General features: G+C 42.5%; 1 protein-coding gene across 1 annotated transcript in view; it reads right to left on the bottom strand.

Moving 5' to 3' along the window:
- LOX (lysyl oxidase) overlaps positions 1 to 12280 on the bottom strand; it is a 93331-nt gene extending 81051 nt beyond the window's left edge. The window contains exon 1 of the mRNA XM_077462212.1: positions 11453 to 12280. Coding sequence (XP_077318338.1) covers positions 11453 to 12113 — 661 coding nt within the window. The 5' untranslated portion in view covers positions 12114 to 12280. The remainder of the gene's footprint in view (positions 1 to 11452) is intronic.
- Positions 12281 to 20856: the final 8576 nt, after the last annotated feature.

The following is a 20856-nucleotide window of genomic DNA, read 5'->3' as shown; positions in this document are numbered from 1 at the left end:
CATCAGACAATTGTTGTCGGATTTTCCGCACAGACAAATGTTGGATAGCAGGTTTTAAAATTTTCCGTGGCCAAATGCTCGGAAGAAAGGACAAGCCAGAAGTGGTCGGTCTTGTAAACTAGCATTCGTAATGGAGAATTAACATTCGTGATGTGGAAAATATCGAAATGCAGCGCACAATTCTCTTCTTCTTTAACCACTTTCAGACCGGACCATTTTGCTGGCTTAAGACCAGACCACTTTTTGCGACTCGGCACTGCGTCGCTTTAACTGACAATTGCGCAGTTGCGCGACGTGGCTCCCAAACAAAATTGACGTCCTTTTTTCCCACAAATAGAGCTTTCTTTTGGTGGTATTTGATCACCCCTGCGGTTTTTATTTTTTGCGCTATAAACAAAAATAGAGCAACAATTTTGAAAAAAACACATTATTTTTTACCTTTTGTTATAATAAATATCCCCAAAAATATATAAAAAAAAAATGTTTCCCTCCCTTTAGGCCGATACGTATTCTTCTACATATTTTTGGTTAAAAAAAATCGCAATAGGAGATTATTGATTGGTTTGCGCAAAATTTATAGCATTTACAAAATAGGGGATAGTTTTATGGCATTTTTATTAATTATTTCTTTTTTACTAGTAATGGCAGCGATCAGCGATTTTTATTGTGACTGCGACATTATGGCAGACACATCGGACATTTTTGACACATTTTTGGGACCATTGTCATTTATACAGCAGTCAGTGCTATACAAATGCACTAATTCCTGGGTAAATGACACTGGCAGTGAAGGGGTTAACCAGGGGGTGGCAGTGTAGGGGTTAAGTGTTCCTAGGGGCGTGTTACTAACTGTGGGGGGCTGGGCTTTGTGTTAGTGAACACTGATCTCTGCTCCAATCACATGGAGCAGAGATCAGTGTCACTTGTTGCTAGGCAGAACAGGGAGATGTTGTTTACAACGGCATCTCCCCGTTCGGCCTCCCCGTGAGACAATCGCGGGTATCCCCACAGCGATGGAGTCCGTGGGGCCCGCGACCGGACTCACGGGGGTCCCGACCAGCACGCGAGCGCGCCGCCAGCGGTGCACACGCGATGGCAGGAATGTAGAAATGGATGATGGATCCATTGGATGATAATGAAGCTGCTTTGCTGGTGATACTGATGGAGTTATTGTAAACAAGTTCTCCCAAAGACTTTTTTTTTACTAGTGATATCAAGAATAGTAATATTATGCTTTTTTTTTCTTTTTTTTTTTTATTATGGGTAAGTTACCACAACATCATTATCCCGTCGTTTTTAAAATCAAATATACAACTATGTTGGTGTCCCTTGTCAATTTTACATTGTATTTTTTTAAAATATAACTGCCTACTCCCAAACTGTCATTTGAAGTAAAACACATAGCCAAGTATTATTCTCCACATTTTTTTATTGTGCATAAAAAAAAAGAAAACAAATAAAATTAGACATGCTAATGCCAATAAAACTTAACCAAAAAGTGAATTCTATACATCCAATATAGAAAATATACCAAATCAAATCATTATTCAACCCCAAAAAAATATCAAAGCAATAACTCCAAGGCCAATAATAAATAACACATTATCTCCTCCGATACTGCAACATGTCTGGTTGACGAACGGGCGTTCAGAAACTAACTGAAAAGTGCAAAATGTAAAGCGCAAAATGAAAAGCGTGAATCAACACTCACCAAACTTCTACTAACACGAAATTAGCAGAAGGAGCCCAAAGGGTGGCGCTAAAGAGCTGAAAAACCACGTAGTACGTCAGTATGTTCGCGATTGTTGGCTGACAATTCCTTGCCATTTGTATGCAAGACAAGTTTGGGCCAACGCCCTTCGGACAAAAGTCCACAGTTTTGTTTGCCAACAATTCGGTCGTGTGTACGAGGCTTTAGGAATGGTCATTTAGCAAATCCCTAGTGACCATTTGTTACAAAAAATTCTCAAATATAGGATTTTATTAGTATTCCATGGTGTGCCTCTTAAAGGCCCCTTTAGCATCGAGCACACTTCTTCAAAATTCCATCTTATTTATGACAAGCAAAATAAGAAGAAGCATGCATAGCATAAAATTGGATACTAAATAAAATGACAATATGTGAGTGACATCACAGAACTTCTCCCACTTGTGTGTTTTATCTGAACAGTTTCCTCAGGAAAGAATTGTGCATCATTTATATCGCTATACACACACACTATTTGGAACAGAACACACAACCTTTCTCCCCTTCCCCTCAGTCTAAAAATTAACCCAATCATGCCCACATATGCTCAGCCTCGCATTTCCCCATTATTACCAATAATACAAGCATTCAATATACAGGCAGATTTCTAACAAATATATACAGTAAATTATTAACTCCATCAATTATCACTAATCGATCAAATAATGAAAAAAAGCTATTGAACAAAATATAATCACACATATAAAAGTATAAAAGAGGGGTGTCAGAGAGAGAGCGGTGAAAAAGAGAGAGGGGGTGTGAGAGAGAGGGGGGTGAGGGAGAGAGGGGTGTGAAAGAGAGTGTGTGTGTGAGAGAGAGAGGGTGTGAGAGAGAGAGGGTTGAGAGAGAGGGGGTGAGAGAGGGGTGTGTGAGAGAGAGACAGTGTGTGTGAAAGAAAGAGATGAGAGAGAGAGGTGTGTGAGAGAGAGGGGTGAGAGAGAGTGTGTGTGAAAGAGAGAGATGAGAGAGAGGGGGTGAGAGAGAGAGAGCGGTGTAAGAGCAAGAGGGGTGAGAGAGAGGGGTGTGAGAGGGGTACGAGAGGAAGGGGGGTGTGTGAGAGAGAGGGTTAAGAGAGAGGCGGAGAGAGGGGTAATAGAGAGTTAGAGCAGAGGGAGAGGGGTGTGAGAGAGAGAGGGAGGTGAGAGAGAGAAGGGTGTGAGAGAGAGAGAGAGAGGGGTGTGTGAGAGAGAGAGTGGTGAGAGAGAGGGGGTAAGTGAGAGGGGGAGAGAGAGGGAGAGGGGTGTGTGAGAGAGGGGGGAGAGAGAGGGGGTGAGAGAAAGGGGGTAAGAGAGAGGGGGGGTGTGAGAGGGAGTTCTCTCAAGCTAGAAAGATCTATGTAGAAGACTTGTCTGATGCTGGCAGAGGTAGATAATTCCTTGCATGGGAAGGGCTGCAATCGCAAACTAGTCAGACCATAGTGGACTAAAGACTATTCACTGATGTCAGGCTCTGTGCTGAGTGACCGAGTCAGTAAGTTTATCACCTGGTGTTCCCACTTGGAGGAGGGCTCATCCTTCACCTCAGTCAGGAATACACATGGGGTCCTCTGTTGTACTGCTCCTGTCTGCTGCACCCTCCCGCTGTGCTCTGGTAAAGCGTGCATTTACACTTGAACTGCAGCACTTCCACCTTTCTGTCCCACCCCTTTCTTTTGCTCCCAATTATAATGCTTAGTTTGGCAAGGTGGGTTGAGTGGAATGATGGGACTCGGGAGATGTAGTTCTCTAAAGATTGGTGCCTCACTGTGTTTTTCTATGCAGTCCACATTTCTGTGGGTGGAAAAAGTAAAATAGTAACATACATCGTTACATAGTAGGTGAGGTTGAAAAAAGACGCAAGTCCATCATGTCCAACCTACAGTATGTGTATGATTATATGTCAGTATTACCTTGTATATCCCTGTATGTTGTGGTCATTCAGGTACTTCTCTAATAGTTTCTTGAAACTACCGATGCTCCCCACTAAGACCACCACCTGTGGAAGGAAATTCCACATCCTTGCCGCTCTTACAGTAAAGAACCCTCTACGTAGTTTAAAGTTAAACCTCTTTTCTTCTAATTTTAATGAGTGGCCGCAAGTCTTGTTAAACTTCCTACGGCACAAAAGTTTTATTCCTATTGTGGGGTCATCAGTATGGTATTTGTATATTGAAATCATATCCCCTCTCAAGCGTCTCTTCTCCAGAGAGAAAAAATTCAGTGTTTGCAACCTTTCCTCATAACTAATATTCTCCAGTCCCTTTATTAGCTTTGTTGCCCTTCTTTGTACTTGCTCTTGTGTCCTTTTCCACCCTAGATTCCTCCAGAGCCCCCCCCCCCCCGTATATAGATTGCATTCATATTATTTTTTGCTACCTAAATGCATTATTTAAAATTTTTCTACATTTATCTTCATTTGCCATTTAGTTGCCCATCCCATTCATTTGTTCAGATCTTCTTGCAAGGTTTCCTCATCCTGCGGAGAAGTTATTGCCCTGCTTAGCTTAGTATCGTCCGCAAATCCAGAGATTGAACTGTTTACCCCATCCTCCAGGTCATTTATGAACAAATTAAACAGGATTGGTCCTAGTACATAACCCTTTACCGTCAGCTTAGGATAGATATATATATCAGATTCAGTGTGTGACTTGCCACTCATCCCCTGTCATCAGATGCAGCATGTCACTTGCCAACCATCCCCTGCCACCAGATTCAGCGTGTCACTTTCCACCCATCCCCTGCCACCCGATTCAGAGTGCCACTTGTCACCCATACCCTGCCACCAGATTCAGCGTGTCACTTGCCATGCCCCCTGCCTCCAGATTTAGCATGCCATTTGCCACCCATCCCCTGTCTCCAGATTCAGTGTGTCACTTGCCATGTATCCTGCCTCTAGATTCAACCTGTCACTTGCCACCCATCCCCTACCACCAGATGCAGCGTGTCACTTTCCACCCATCCCCTGTCACCAGATGCAGCGTGTCACTTGCCACCCATCCCCTTCCTCCAGATTTAGCATGCCACTTGCCACCCATCCCCTGCCACTAGATTCAGTGTGCCACTTGCCACCCATCTCCTGCCTCCAGATTCAGCGTGTCACTTGCCACCCATACCCTGCCACCAGATTCAGCGTGTCTTTTGCCACTCGTCCCCTGCCGCCAGATTTAGTGTGATATAGCGTGTGACTTACCACCCATCCCATGCCTCCAGATTCCATGTGTCACTTGCCATTTCCCCTGCCTCCAGATGTAGCGTGTCACTTGCCACTCATCTCCTGCAACCTGATTCAGCGTGTCACTTGCAACCCATCCCCTGCCACCAGATGCAGCATGTCACTTGCCACCTATCGCCTGCCACCAAATTCAGTGTGTTACTCGCCACCCATCCCCTGCCACCAGATTCAGCGTGCCACTTGCCACCCATCCCATGCCACCAGATTCAGCATGTCACTTGCCCTGTCCCTTGCCTCCAGATTCAGCGTGCCACTTTCCACCCATCCCCTGCCTGCAGATTCAGTGTGTGACTTGCCACTCATCCCCTGTCATCAGATGCAGCATGTCACTTGCCACCCATCCCCTGCCACCAGATTCAGTGTGTCACTTTCTACCCATCACCTGCCACCAGATTCAGCGTGTCACTTTCCACCCATCCCCTGCCACCAGAATCAGAGTGCCACTTGTCACCCATACCCTACAACCAGATTCAGCATGTCACTTGCCATAGCCCCTGCCTCCAGATTCAGAGTGCCACTTGCCACCCATCCCCTGCCACCAGATGCAGCGTGTCACTTTCCACCCATCCCCTGCCACCAGATTCAGCGATCTACTTGCCACCCATTCCCTGCCACCAGATTCAGCATGTCAGTTGCCATGTCCCATGCCTGCAGATTCAGCATGCCACTCGCCACCTATCCCCTGCATCCAGATTCAGTGTGTTACTTGCCACCCATCCCCTGACACCAGATGCAGCGTGCCACTTCCCACCCACCCCACCAGATTCAGTATGCCACTTGTCATGTCCCCTGACTCCAGATTCAGCGTGTCACTTGCCACCCATCCCCTGCCACCAGATGCAGCATATCACTTGCCATCCATCCCCTGTCACCAAATTCAATGTGCCACTTCCCACCCATGCTCTGCCTCCAGATTCAGCGTGTCTTTTGCCACTTGTCCCCTGCTACCAGATTTAGCGTGTCACTTACCACCCATCCCTGGCCTCCAGATTCCGTGTGTCACTTGCCATTTCCCCTGCAACCAGATTTAGCATGTCACTTGCAAAACACCCCTGGAACCAGATTCAGCGTGTCACTTGCCACCCATCCCCTATCACCAGATTCAGCATGCCACTTACCACCCATTCCATGCCTCCAGATTCAGTGTGTCATATGCCACCCATCCCCTGCCACCAGATTCAGTGGACCACTTGCCATGTACCCTGCCTCCAGATTCAACGTGTCACTTGCCACCCATCCCCTGCCATCAGATGCAGTGTGTTACTTGCCACCTGCAGAGGATGCACCATGTGCACGACCAGCACTGTTGACTGTAGACACAGAGCCTTCTTTCCCTCTTTTAGTGGCCTGTGAGCGTCTGCCTCTCCTTGGTGGCCTTCCGGACATGATGTATATTTTGTTTTGCAACACCGCACTACACTGTATTGTGTACTGTGTACACCACCATAAAAGTAGTAGCAGCTGCACTACGGCTGCTCTGTATTGTAATTACAATTTTTGATCTAATATTTCACAGTAGGGTCAGTTCCTGCACCCACCAAGAGTATCTGTGAGGGGTTAAAGTGTTCTGGTACCACCAACACCTAATGCCCAATTTTCTGCAGAGTATATTGGGCAGGCAATATAGTATAGTATATATCCTTCTGTTCAGAGAATATCGAGCCTGAGGGCCCCTCACGCCATATTTTTTAAAAAATGTGGGTGCGGGGTTCCCCTTAATATCCATATCATGCCCAAAGAGTCTGGTAATGGGCTCTGGGGGGCGGGGCCCATGCCGTTTTTCTCAATGATTTTTATCTATCTTGCCAAGACCCGACAATTTATTACAGCCGCAAGCAGTTTTAAATGACTTTTTTCCTTTAGAAATGTAATTTTGCTGTGGTATTGTTCTTAACTGCGGCACTTTACAGGCATACTATAGACACCACTCAGGCACAATATTTAAAGGAATATTTAATTTTTATTGTTTCGCTTTAAGCATTATTAAAATCCCATCTCCCGAAAAAATGTCAGTTTTTAAAACTTTTTTTGCATTGATACATGGCCCCTGGGGCAGGACCCGGGTCCCCAAACACTTTTTATGGCAATAACTTGCATATAAGCCTTTAAAAATAGCACCTTTGTTTTTTCACGTTCGTGTCCCTAAGACTTTAACGGTGTTTTAACTAATTTTTTGCATGTTTGCATGTTCTGCTGCGAACTGAACTGGGAGGTGTTCGACTCATCCCTACTGGCCACAAATATGTCACTCCCCAAAAAATCCTATGCATGAGCCATGTTAAAAAGAAAAAGCTCCATGGTTTACCTGTTTTTTATCATAGGTGGCACGGTAGTGGCAGGGGACACTTGGAAAAGTTGGACATGTAACTCACATCATCTAGCGCTAGCCAATGGACTCATGGACTGGACTGCTCTAAACTGGTCCGTTAAGCTCTGATTTAACAAAACTGAAAAATTAAAAGCAGCTTTTTCACATAACTGACCAAACTTGCTTCTGAGATGACATTTTAGTTTGACTTCCTGGCGAAAGCAGTTGTGCTGTTCTCATGTGATCTCACAATACATAGCTGGAAGTGAGAACTGCAGCTGGTTGTAATATGGACTACTCCTGACCTTGAGTCTCCTTGATGGGCTTTTCTAAAATTACATCTGTTTTGTTTTTGGTTAGAAGTGATTCAAGGTATCACCGAAACATTCATACAATTTGAAATCAATTGCTTGAAGAAGGTTTTATAATGCTGTTCAGTCAGACTTGTGATTACTGATTTTTGCCACACTGCAAAGCCAGAAATAAGCCTCAGGTTTAGTTTTTATGGCTTCCTGCATCACCTACTTGCTCATTCAACAATGAATCATTAGTGTGATGATACTAATTTATCATCCAGTGATTAGGCTGGAAATATGGAGCTGGCATGGGAAAACATTGCAAGACCGTGTGGACTAAATTATAATCTAATGTCTATGTGTGTCTTAAAAATCCATTGGCCAATATTTCCAAGAGATGCAACATATTCAAGCATCACTTAGATAACAAGCCTACTAAACTCAGCAGTGCTTATTGATGCTAACAGAATTGTGCTGTGCCTATCTCTGAGGCCGCGTACACACGGGCAGACTGTCTGTCCAACTTAGTCCGCTGAAACACATTTCAGCGGACAGTCCGCTCGTGTGTGGGCTTCAGCGGACTTTTTCAGCGGACTGTCTGGCGGACTAAGTCTTTCGGAATTTCCGTAATATTGTCCGTCCAACTTTGGTTTCAGCGGACAGTCCGCTCGTGAGTAGGCAAGTTGGACGGACTAAGTATGGCGCATGCTCAGAAAGGATTTACACGGCCGAAGGTTGCATTGCAGTGTATTGGACGTCGTATTTCTAGTCCCGTCGTACGTGCTGTACACGTCATCGCGCAAGCTTTCAACGGACTGTCTGTTCATCGTGTGTGGTCAAGTCCGTTCATTCAAAAGTAGGACGGACTGTCTGTCGGATTGTCTGACGGACTTAGTTGGCCAGACAGTCCGCCCGTGTATATGCGGCTTTACCAGCAGATGAAGTCAAAATACTCTGGTATGGTTTATAATATCTAATTATGTCTTGCCACATGGCATAACGGACAGACATGAAATGGAGTGTAGCAGTACCCAATGTTATCGTCTCTGGTAGAATTAGATTCTACAGTATAACATTGTTTTATTATTATTTTCTAATTATTTCAAATCATTATAATTATTAATATTATGATAAATTACCATTATTTGACTTCCTGCCCTTACTAGACACATTACTTACCTTTTTACCATGTTTGGCTATCTATTGCAATAATATAGTTTCTTTCATTGGTCATATGAAAGCATCATCTACAAAGAAAATAGGTTACCAACATGTTATGTACTAACTATATCTACTATATATTAATGTACAGTATGTACACTTTTCAGTAGTGTTACTTTCTTACATACATTATTTTGGTGTTTCCTCCAAGACAGAGTAGAGAACAAAGCAATGTGCATCAATTCTGTTACAGGACAAGGCAGGCCATAGATTATGCAATTTTTTTCCTGCAACCACTAGTCAGTGTTGATGGGGGAATCCCTCTCGTGTAGATATTGTGTTTTCCCAGGGGTTGTAGCTAATGGCAATAATTGCATGCTAGAAATCCAATATGCTGGTTGTACCAAAGTTAATTGATGGATCAACTTGGGTACAATCAGCCTGCCGATACATGGATTGAATCTTGACCGGTCTCTGGTCTATGGCCAGCTTAAGTCTCTTTTGTTCAGCAAGCAGCCCTTGTAACCTGATAACAGCTACAGTCTCAGTACATACCCTTCAGCTAGCACCATTTTGTCTAGAAGTTGAGTAGGTATTACTTTATATTCCATGGCTATTCAAATGCAAGCAATACAACCCATATATATTGAAGTTTACATGAGAAAATGTTTTCGGTGATGATGACTTTGGTAGAAAAGGTACAACATCTTCTGTCTTGGAGACCTTTTTTCTCTTTAAGTATACATATTTTATGCCAAGTGTGCAACATCATCAGAGCTAGGTTAAAGCATAGGTTACAGCTACCTCCTGTGCAGAGGTTGGGATTTAAAAGAACATACCAACTAGAGATTACAGTTCATTTTGTCAAAGAGGTTATAAGAACTGAATATATTTTTGTCACAAATGGGAGTTCAGACATATGGCTGAATATAATGGACGTGTGGGTTAATTTACTAAAATTATAGAGTGCAAAACCTGGTGCAGATGTGCATGGTAGCTAATCAGCTTGCAACTTCATCTTGTTCAATTAAACTTTGACAAAATAAAACACTGGATTGGTTTCTATGCAGAACTGCGCCACATTTTGCTGGTTTTAGTAAACCAACCCATTATTGTGAAGGATAATCAATTTTGTGCAAAGTTAAATAACCTATCCCATAGCAGCTGATCAGATTTTTACCTTTTATGAATTATAAACACACAGAAATTATTTCTAATTGGTCTGACTGGGTTACTGCACTCCAAAGTTCTGTCATACATTGAACATTTTTTTATATAAAAATGAGAATGCATTTCAACCCTCAAAACTGAAGCTAAGCAGTGCTCATATTGGACAAAAACTGATGACATAAGTGCAATGTCAGCAGTTCAAGAGGACAGAGGGGGAGTAGCCAGGAGATCACGCACACCTTCTGGCTGATCTCAGCATTTGCAGCCTTCTGCAGAGATGATGTAAGTACTATTAGTGTATGGTAATTTATAAAATGTAATGTGTGATCTAGTACTGCTTTCCTGGCATGGGATCAGTGTGCAATACAACAACTAAACTTACCTCTGTTTCTTTCCATTTACTGCAAACCACCAGCATATGCCCAATGTCGTCAATAAATATTCCTCCCAGTGTTTATGATCTGTGGATTGAGAGCCCCTCCAATATCCCATAATTACTCTAGGTTCCTCAACTATGTAGTATACTGGATTGAGAAGCACTTCAGTTGTCAACCCAACATTATGGTAGAATAAACAATGTCTCACAGGACAATGGGACTTCAACATTTGGGATCCAACTAAAAAAACATTACATAACTTTTTCAGGGTTACCGGATCATTCTTTCAAAGGCAAACAGATCTGTCTACCTATACAAGTCCTATAAGTAATTCCATTTACAGTCTTACCAGGATTTAATTAGCCACAGGACCTGTGTCATTCATGTATATCAGTAATTGAAGGGGTGAGTTGGCAACTCTGTATTGTATTTGAGACACTTAATATGGTATATTTAGAACAAGGCAGATTTTCGGATTCTTTCTATCTTAGGCAAACTTATTAATACACATTTCCATACATTAGTGATTAATACAGACATACAATGCCTGTGTGAAAGTAGTCTGCAGACATATGTGGGAATGCCAGGAGCTGTGAGACAATGCTGAATATCACGTTACAGTAAATTGAGTTCAGACTGAAAACCACATGCTAAAACGTTTTAACTCTATGAGTCTGTTTGAGTTAACGTCAAAAGTACAATGCACAGTCTTAGCATGTTTACTATACAGAATTACAGATAATTCTCTACAGAATTGCATATATGTAGATATATATATATATAAATAACAAGAGGAACATTTGTTTGTAGAATTGAGTTACAGTATTAATCTGTAAACTGGAGCCCCAAAGGCTCATCTGATTTCTCTAAAAACAATTTGAACATTCCTATTTAGAAAGATAAGACTGTCAGTTAATATTAATGTACATTCCAATGGAATTTTCTTCAAGTAAGAGGCATCGTGGCTTGATATAGATCCTCAAGGACCAAGCGGTTTAATTATCCTGAACACATATTTTGCCTTGACTACTTGTAGGTTAACCCCTAAATGGCACGCACTTTAGCATCACAGACTGTAGTTTTATTTCTCTAGATAACATGGTTATGATGACCTTCTAACATTCAAGTGCATACAAATGATTTAGGAAAGGACACACATTATATTATCTTTGCTTCCTCTTACCATACTCATGATAACGGGTTCCATAGCCATATCTCTGCCTGTCAGACTGCCTTGGCCTGTCATAGGCGTCATGGTAATTGTAGTAGGGATTGTCATCATATTTATTTGGGTTATAGGGATCATCTCCTTGCATCATGTCTAGCCTGGCTCTGTTGCTTGTGGTGGCATTCACTATTTGGGTCTGCTGGGCACTTGATGGCTGAGCAGCACCTTGTCTCCTCTGTGTGGTACCTTCTGGTCCGTTTCTCTGTCTTCCAGCAGCATCCTCTCCTTGGCTTCTTCTGTTAGCCTGGAACCAAAAATGACTGGCTGAATCATTTGCCTGGCTTGAAGCTGTGGGTTGTTGGGCTTCACTCTGTAAGTTTTCTGATCTGAGAGCTTGTGGACTCCCAGAAGATCCTAGAGAGGTGCTGTTTCTGCTGCTCAGTAACAGTAAAGGATGATGAGATGCACTGGATACAGAGGATCTTCTTGAAGGCTGGTACTCAGCTCCCTGGCTCAGCAGGCTGAAAACTCTTCCATTGTTCTGCCACTGTACCCTCTGCCTCCACAGAGGATTTGGACCATTAGCTATTCGCTGATGCTGGCAGGTGACTTGCAAAATGCAATGTAAGTACAGAGCAAGCTGCAGTAAAAATATGCTTTTTGAATAATTCTTCATGTTTCTTCAGTTTGAAGTTTAAAGAATTAAGATTTCAATAAAATAGCATAGGCTTTCTTAGCATGCAATAAGGAAAGGAGCTGCTGCTTTATAGAAAACGTTAGCTGCACGTCTTTAGGGCAAGAGAGACGAACAAGCCACTTCTCATCTTTCTATGGCTTTGCTGGTGATTCTACTGGTGAACAGAGGGGAGGAGTGATGGGAGTTTTTAAAGTTTCTGGCACGTTTTATAAAAGTTATACAAGGTTTACTGGCTGTGTGCCCTCTCTGTTATTTGTTCATATAATGCGATTGAGAACATGCAGCTGAACATATCTTCAAGATCTTGGGAATGTACAGAAACAGTTACACTCATATCCATCAAAAAAAAGAAATACATAATCTAACATGTTTTTATAGGTTACTGGATATAGTAATGCCAAAACTGTATAGCACATTTCCAGATGCAGAGTTGAGCTATTGTGTAAAGAAAGTAGGGACATGCAGTTGAAAATAATTTGAGAGACATAGGTGAGGCTGGCTAAACACACCCTTATTTTTACTATAATGCAATTGAGCTGTGCATCACTAGTGATAATTGGATCATATGAGGGTTAAGAAGCAACAAAAAGTCTGAACAAAATGTAATTTGTACAGATTTTCAAGCATTTTATAATGTATATTGTCAGCATTTAATCACTTCAATACAGGGCACCCCCCCCCCCCTTCTTTCCCAGGACAATTTTCAGCTTTCAGCACTGTCACAATTTGAATGACAATTGCGCGGCCATGCTACACTGTACCCAAACTAAATTTGTATCATTTTCTTCCCACAAATAGAGATTTCTTTTGGGGGTATTTGATCACCACTGTATTTTTTTTATTTTTTGCTAAACAAATTAAAAAACACCAACATTTTTGGAAAAAAAAAATAGAAATCGAATTATGTTATAAAAAATGTTCTCCTTTACTGACAGGCACTGATGAGTGTGCACTAATGGGCACTGATGAGGCGGCACTGATGAGGAGGTACTAATATGTAGAATTGATGGGCACTGATAGGTGGCACTGATATGCAGCACTGATAGGCTACACTAATATGCAGCACTGATGGGCAATGATTGGCGGCACTGATGGGCACTAATAGATGGCACTGATAGGCAGCACTGATGAGGACCTACTGACATGCATTATTGATGGGCAACTGTGAAGGGCACTGTTGGCATTACTGATGGGCACTGATTGGCACTTTGATGCGCACTGATTGGCAATTTGGGTGGTCACTGACTGCCAGCTGATGGGCACTGATTGGCATTGTGGTGGGCACCACAATGCCCCCCATATTGATGGGGGCTGCGCTGATAATCAATGTGCCAATTATCAGTGCACACCCCCCCTCTGACAGTAGAGCCATGGGAGAAGACAGTGATTATTGCTAGCAGCTATAACATCTATTCCTCATCAAACACTAAAAAAAATCTAAGTTGATTTTCTGCACACAGCTATACACCCTTTCTAGCAAATTTTGCACAAAAACATTTTTTTATTCACATACACTGCAATACATGTTTAAGCTGACCAACTGCATCAAAGTGATCCCTTTCTGTGTCTTTTTGGCTCTAGATCCACCATAGCATTTGCATTTTGCAGAGCAGTTTATGTACTGGCCAGAGAGGAATTTGACTTAGTAAATAGTGTTAACATGTGGCTAAACCCCTTTATCACCTAATGGGTTTTAAATATACAGTATCTCACAAAAGTGAGTACACCCCTCATATTTTTGTAAATATTTTATTATACCTTTTCATGTGACAACACTGAGGAAATTACACTTTGCTACAATGTAAAGTAGTGACTGTACAGCTTGTATAACGGTGTAAATTTGCTGTCCACTCAAAATAACTCAACAGACAGCCATTAATGTTTAAACCAGTGTCAACAAAAGTGAGTACACCCCTAAGTGAAAATGTCCAAATTGGGCCCAAAGTGTCAATATTTTGTGTGGCCACCATTATTTTCCAGCACTGCCTTAACCCTCTTGGGCATGAAGTTCACCAGAGCTTCACAGGTTGCCACTGGAGTCCTCTTCTACTCCTCCATGATGACATCACAGAGCTGTTGGATGTTAGAGACCTTGCGTTCCTCCAGCTTCTGTTTGAGGATGCCCCAAATATGCTCAATAGGGTTTAGGTCTGGAGACTTGCTTGGCCAGTCCATTACCTTTACCCTCAGCTTTTTTAGCAAGGTAGTGGTCCACTTGGAGGTGTGTTTGGGGTCGTTATCATGTTTGAATACTGCCCTGCGGTTCAGTCTCTGAAGGGAGGGGATCATGCTCTGCTTCAGTATGTCACAGTACATGTTGGCATTCATGGTTCCCTCAATGAACTGTAGATCCCCAGTGCCGGCAGCACCCATGCAGCCCCAGACCATGACACTCCTTCCACCATGCTTTACTGTAGGCAAGACAAACTTGTCTTTGTACTCCTCACCTGGTTGCCGCCACACACGCTTGACACCATCTGAACCAAATATGTTTATCTTGGTCTCATGAGACCACAGGACATAGTTCCAGTAATCCATGTCCTTAGTCTGCTTGTCTTCAGCAAACTGTTTGCGGGCTCTCTTGTGCTTCATCTTTAGAAGCTGAAGATGACAGCCATGCAGACCAATTTAAACCAGTGTGCAGCATATGGTCTGAGCACTGACAGGCTGACCCCCACCTCTTCAACCTCTGCAGCAATGCTGGCAGCACTCATGTCTATTTCCCAAAGACAACCTCTGGATATGACGCTGAGCATGTGCACTCAACTTCAATGGCAAGACTTGTTCTGAGTGGAACCTGTCTTGTTAAATGGCTGTATGGTCTTGGCCACTGTGCTGCAGCTCAATTTCAGGGTCTTGGCAAGCTTCGTATAGCCTAGGCCATCTTTATGTAGAGAAACAATTCTTTTTTTCATATACTCAGAGAGTTATTTGCCATGAGGTGCCATGTTGAACTTCCAGTGACCAGTATGAGAAAGTGAGAGTGATAACACCAAATTTACAACACCTGTTCCCAATTCCCAGCTGAGATCTTGTAAAACTAATGAGTTACATGACACCAGGGAAGGAAAATGGCTAATTGGGCCCAATTTGGACATTTTCACTTAGGGGTGTACTCACTTTTGTTGCCAGCGGTTTAGACATTAATGGCTGTGTGAGTTATTTTGAGGGGACAGCAAATTTACACTGTTATTCGTGCTGTACACTCACTAATTTACATCATAGCAAAGTGTAATTTCTTCAGTGAAAAGATATAATAATATATTTACAAAAATGTGGAGGGGTGTACTCACTTTTGTGAGATACTGTGTGTGTGTATATATATATATATATATATATAATATATATTTTGTGTGGCCACCATTTGTCAACCATCATGCAAATACCATAAGTAGAATATTCCACGCAACCAGCTGCAAACTCACTAATAGACCAGTAAAGGGGGTCCAAATAGATCTAGGTATATTGTATGGTCACCAGACCTTTTCCCATTTATATCAGACCATTCAGCCAGATAGTCTATCAAATACACATATAAATAGAAGCAATAAGCTACATAAGGAAACCTCATCCAAAATGTATAAAGTATCTCTTATTAAGGCCAGTTCACTGACACTTACCTTACACCTCTTACTTTAGACAACACAGCCGTGTCCATTGCTGCCCATATCAAAAGCCAGTCTAAATAAAGGCTGGCTTTGGTGCCAAATTGATCACTTAATTGGATAACTGGAAGAGTTGGAAGAGGGGAGGGAAAGAAGGAGCCAGAAGGCCAGTACTAAAAATGGAGAATCCAGAGTTTTTTCCCAAATGATGTAAGTAATGTGCGCTAATACTTCCACGCATGCTCTGTGTCTCGCTCACCGCAAAGACAGAAATGAAAGTATGAGCATGTGCAGTAGCATACAAATAAATGACCAAAGGTACGCAAATGTGCCATAGCATAAAAACTGATATTTAGGACTAAGAACAGCGGCCAATATTGTCAGCTGCCAACAATTAACATATGACAGGTCTCTAACAAAAGAACATCAAACCTCACGGTCTACTGCATTGACTCTTGCCAACATACATAAAAAATGTCTGGTAGGCTAAATCACGCAGTATCATGACAGTAATAACAGTACATGGATACCTAGTGTTCAAAATCATTAAATATTATAGCTGAAAAGGTTTTCCACTGCTCCAACCACCACTACACCACCACCTTGGTCGAGCAGGGGCAGCATTCATAAAGTATTATGATATATTGTGCATGAGATGATCTCTCCCTTGTTATATATGAAATTCATTCTATAATGTATAGGATTATGGCGTGCCTTGGTGTTTTTCTAAGTGGTTTCAATCAATGCCTTTATGTTTTCGGGTGCAATGGGAACCCCTTGCATGGTTAATATCTGGAAGGAGGATGGTCTATAATTGGGGGGAACCCTTTGCATCTATGATATTTAAGAGTTTTGAACACTAACTATCCATGTACTGGGATTACTATCATGATTTGGGATGAGCCAAACAGTTTGGTTCGCATCAGAACATGCGAATAGGCAATAAATGTGTTTGAACATCCGAACACCGTTAAAGCCTATGGGTCTCGAACATGAAAAATCTAAAGTGCTAATTTTAAAGGCTTATATACAAGTTATTGTCATAAAAGGTTTGGGGACCCGGGTCCTGCTCCAGGGGACATGTATCAATGCAAAAAAAAGTTTTAAAAACTGCAGTTTTTTGGGAGCAGTGATTTTAATAATGCTTAAAGTGAAACAATAAAAGTGAAATATTCCTTTAAATTTCATACCTAGGGGGTGTTTATAGTATGCCTGTAAAGTAGCGCTTGTTTCCCCTGCTTAGAACTGTCCCTGCACAAAGTGTAATTTCTGAAGGAAAAAAGTAATTTAAAAGCACTCGCAGCTATAATGAATTGTCGGCTCCCGGTAATACAGAGAAGAGTCATTGATAAAAAAAAAAAGTGCATGGGGGTCCCCCCAAATTCAATTACCAGGCTCTTCAGGTCTTGTGTGGATATTAAGGGGAACTCTGCGTCAAATTTTTTTTTTAAATGATGTGGGGTTCCCCCCAAATATCCACACCAGACCCTTCAGGTCTGGTATGGATTTTAAGGGGAACTCCATGCCAAATTAAAAAAAAAATGGTGTGGAGTTCCACCCAAAAATCCATACCAGACTCTTTATCCTCAAAGCACCATGTCCACATGTTGATGGGGACAAGGGCCTCATCCACGCAACTCTTGCCTGGCGGTTGTGGGATCTGCGGGCGGGGGGCTTATCAGAATCTGGAAGCCCCCCTTTAACAAGGGGACCCTCAGATCCCGGCCCCCTGTTTGAAATGGTAACAGGTACATTGTACCCTTACCATTTCACAAAGAAAGTGTAAAAAATAAAAAATAAAACACACAGACACTATTGGGAGAAGTCCTTTAATAAAAATAAAAAAAATATTAAAAAGATATTCCAGGGTTAGTAATCCACTCTCGATATCCTGCGATGGGTGATCTCCTCTCCTGGTTCCAGCAATGGATGATCTCACCTCTCCAGGTCCATGGTCCAAAGATGATGTCCAGCGCAGCGCATCCTGTGTCCACCGGAGAGACACAGCGGGAACCCCGGCAGCCTGGCAGGTCTCTTAGCTGAGGACGGGGCACCCGTCACATGACCCCGTCCCCCTCTGACGCAAGGGGAAACCCGGGCTTCCCCAGTGACATGCAGGTGACCCCGCCTCCCTCTGATGTAACGGAAACCTGCGTTCAATGATTGTTCTCTGTATTACCGGGAGCTGACAATTCATTATAGCCGCGAGTGCTTTTAAATGACTGTTTTTCCTTTAGAAATGACACTTTGTGCAGGGACAATTCTAAACATGGGAAACAGGTGCTACTTTACAGGCATACAGGCATACTATACACATCCCCTAGGTACGAAATTTATAAGAATATTTCACTTTTATTGTTTCACTTTAAGCATTATTAAAATCACTGCTCCCGAAAAAATAAAATTGTTTTGCATTGATACATGTCCCCTGGGGCAGGACCCAGGTCCCAAACACTTTTTATGACAATAACTTGCTTATAAGCCTTTAAGATTAGCACTTTAGATTTCTCCCATAGACTTTTACAGGGTGTTCTGCAGATTTTCTAATTTGCCACGCACACCCCAAATTGTTCACTGTTCGGCGAACAGGCAATGTTAGAGTCGAACTTGAGTTCGACTCGAACTCGAAGCTCATCCCTAATCATGATACTGCGTGATTTAGCGTACCAGAAATTTTATTATGTATGTTGGCAAGAGTCAATGCAGTGGACCATGGAGATTGAAGTAATTTTGTTAAAGAGACCTGTCATATGTTAATTGTTGTCAGCTGACAACATTGGCTGCTGTCCCTAATCCTAAATATCAGTTTTTATGCTATTGCGCATGGGGGTACCTTTGGTCATTTGTTTGTATGCTACTGCACATGCTCGCAGTTTCATTTCTGTCTTCACCGTGAGCGAGCCACAGAGCATGAGCGAAAGTATCAGCGCAGTTTACTGACATCATTTGGGCAAAAATTTCTGGATTCTCCATTTTTAGTACTGGCCTATTGGATCCTTCTTTCCCTCCTGAAATAAATTCTGAGACTGGAATAAATTCTAAACTAAATATTATCTGAAGGTGATTACAAATTCCCTCTATTTACTCCATATATGTGTTAATTTCTCTATTCCTATAGTTAGCTAGCCTATTAAAACTCTGATAGTTACTGTTGATAGCACAATAATATAAGGTTAGCTATTAAAACAAATACACTGCTTAGTAACAACGTCTTATTTATTTCCCAAGAAAATAGGAAAACTCTAACATGAAAATACTAAAGGAAGATATTACAAAGCATATACCAACAGAACATCACATATACTTTTCGCAAAGGATGTCCTCTAGATATTGTCTCCTCGGCTGGGCTCAAAATGATGGTAACAGACAGGGCCAGATTAAGAACATCATGGGCCTGGTGCTGAGGATTTTGGTGGGGCCTTTTGTAAACAATAAATAAAAATGCAAACAAGTTTTTGTTATAACAAATTAAATTGGAGAGAGGGAGGATGAGAGAGAGAGAGAGAGAGAGAAAGGGGATGAAAGAGGTGTGAGGGGTAAAGGAGGGAGGATGTGAGAGAAAGGGGGGGTGAGAGAGTGAGGATGCACATGAGCATGCGTGGAAATGACATCAATGCAGCCTGGCCAAGGCAAGTGACCGAAGGCACAGAACCCAGAAGGAAGACCGGGTGAAGATGGAAGTGCCCGGGTCCCGCCGGATTGATCACAGCACAGCACTGGAGGGCTCAGTCTGACAATTTAAGTGTGCCCTAATGTGCTAATATGCTGGGCATACTTGTACATTATGGCATAACCTACCCCAGGGCCTCTAAAAAGTAGTAATGTTAGCAAAGTTTACTACCGCTTTAATATCACAGGAGCCTCTCATGGGGCCCCCTACTCACCCTGTGGCCCTTGGGCAGTGCCTAAGTGCATAGTTATCAACATTTCAAAAATATTTTCAGGGACGCTTTTTTTTTTTTTACAAGTGCTATATTTAGAGTAGCTGACATCCCCTATGTTCCTCTATATATCACAATAGTAATTACAAAATGAAATAAGTACTAATAATGGGGCAGAACAAATATGAGGACTATGAGATTTCCTTTAGTTGAATTAACAGAAGTGTCCATTCTAGAGCTGGTAACATTGAGGATATTCAGTATAATTTTAAAAGAACAGTTTTTGTGGGTAAGAGGCATAGGGGAGGAGTATGGATGGTATAAAAGTGGGAAGTATGTGCAGGTGTGGAGAGGAATGTGGAGGGTCTAACAGTGGGCACTATGTACATGAGAGGAGTGCAGATGGTATGGCAGAAGGCACTATGTACAGGAGAGGAGTGTGAAGGGTATGACAGTGGGCAGTATGCACAGCAGAGGAGTGTAGAGGGTATGACATTGGGCACTATGTATAAGAGAAGAGTGTGGAGGGTATGACAGTGAGCAATATGTACAGGAGTGCGGAGGGTATGACACTGGGCACTATGTACAGTAGAGAAGTGTGGAGGATAAGACAGTAAGCAGTAATTACAGGAGAGGAGTGTGGAGGGAGGGTATGACAGCAGGCACTATGTATAGGAGAGAAGCGTGGAGGGTATGACAGTGGGCACTATGTATAGGAGAGGAGTATGGAGGGTATGACAGTGAGTAGTATGTACAGGAGAGGAGTGTGGAGGGTATGACACTGCGCACTATGTATAGGAGAGAAGTTTTGAAGGTATGACAGTGGGCACTATGTATAGGAGAGGAGTATGGAGGGTATGACAGTGAGTCGTATGTACAGGAGAGGAGTGTGGAGGGTATGACAGTGGGTACTATGTATAGGAGAGGAGTATGGAGGGTATGACAGTGAGTCGTATGTACAGGAGAGAAGTGTATGACAGCGGGCACTATGTACAGGAGAGGAGTGTGCAGGATATGACAGCGGGCGTTGTGTAGGAGAGAAGTGTGGAAGGTATGACAGTGAGCAGTATGTACAGGAGAGAAGTGTGGAGAGTATGACAGTGGGCACTATGTATAGGAGAGGAGGATGAAGTAATCTGGGAAGGAAAAATGTAAAGGTTTGTGGAAGGATGTTTAGGGACTGCGTAGTGCTTAAGTGGGCCATACATGGATTGAAATGACACCAATTAAGCAGAG

This window comes from Lithobates pipiens, unplaced genomic scaffold (genome assembly GCF_037356315.1).
Source record: "Lithobates pipiens isolate NorthernLeopardFrog02 unplaced genomic scaffold, aLitPip1_a1.2 Scaffold_3, whole genome shotgun sequence".
NCBI classification, from domain to species: Eukaryota; Metazoa; Chordata; class Amphibia; order Anura; family Ranidae; genus Lithobates; species Lithobates pipiens.
Note: the sequence above shows the minus strand (reverse complement) of the source record. Positions and strands in the feature narration are given on the sequence as shown.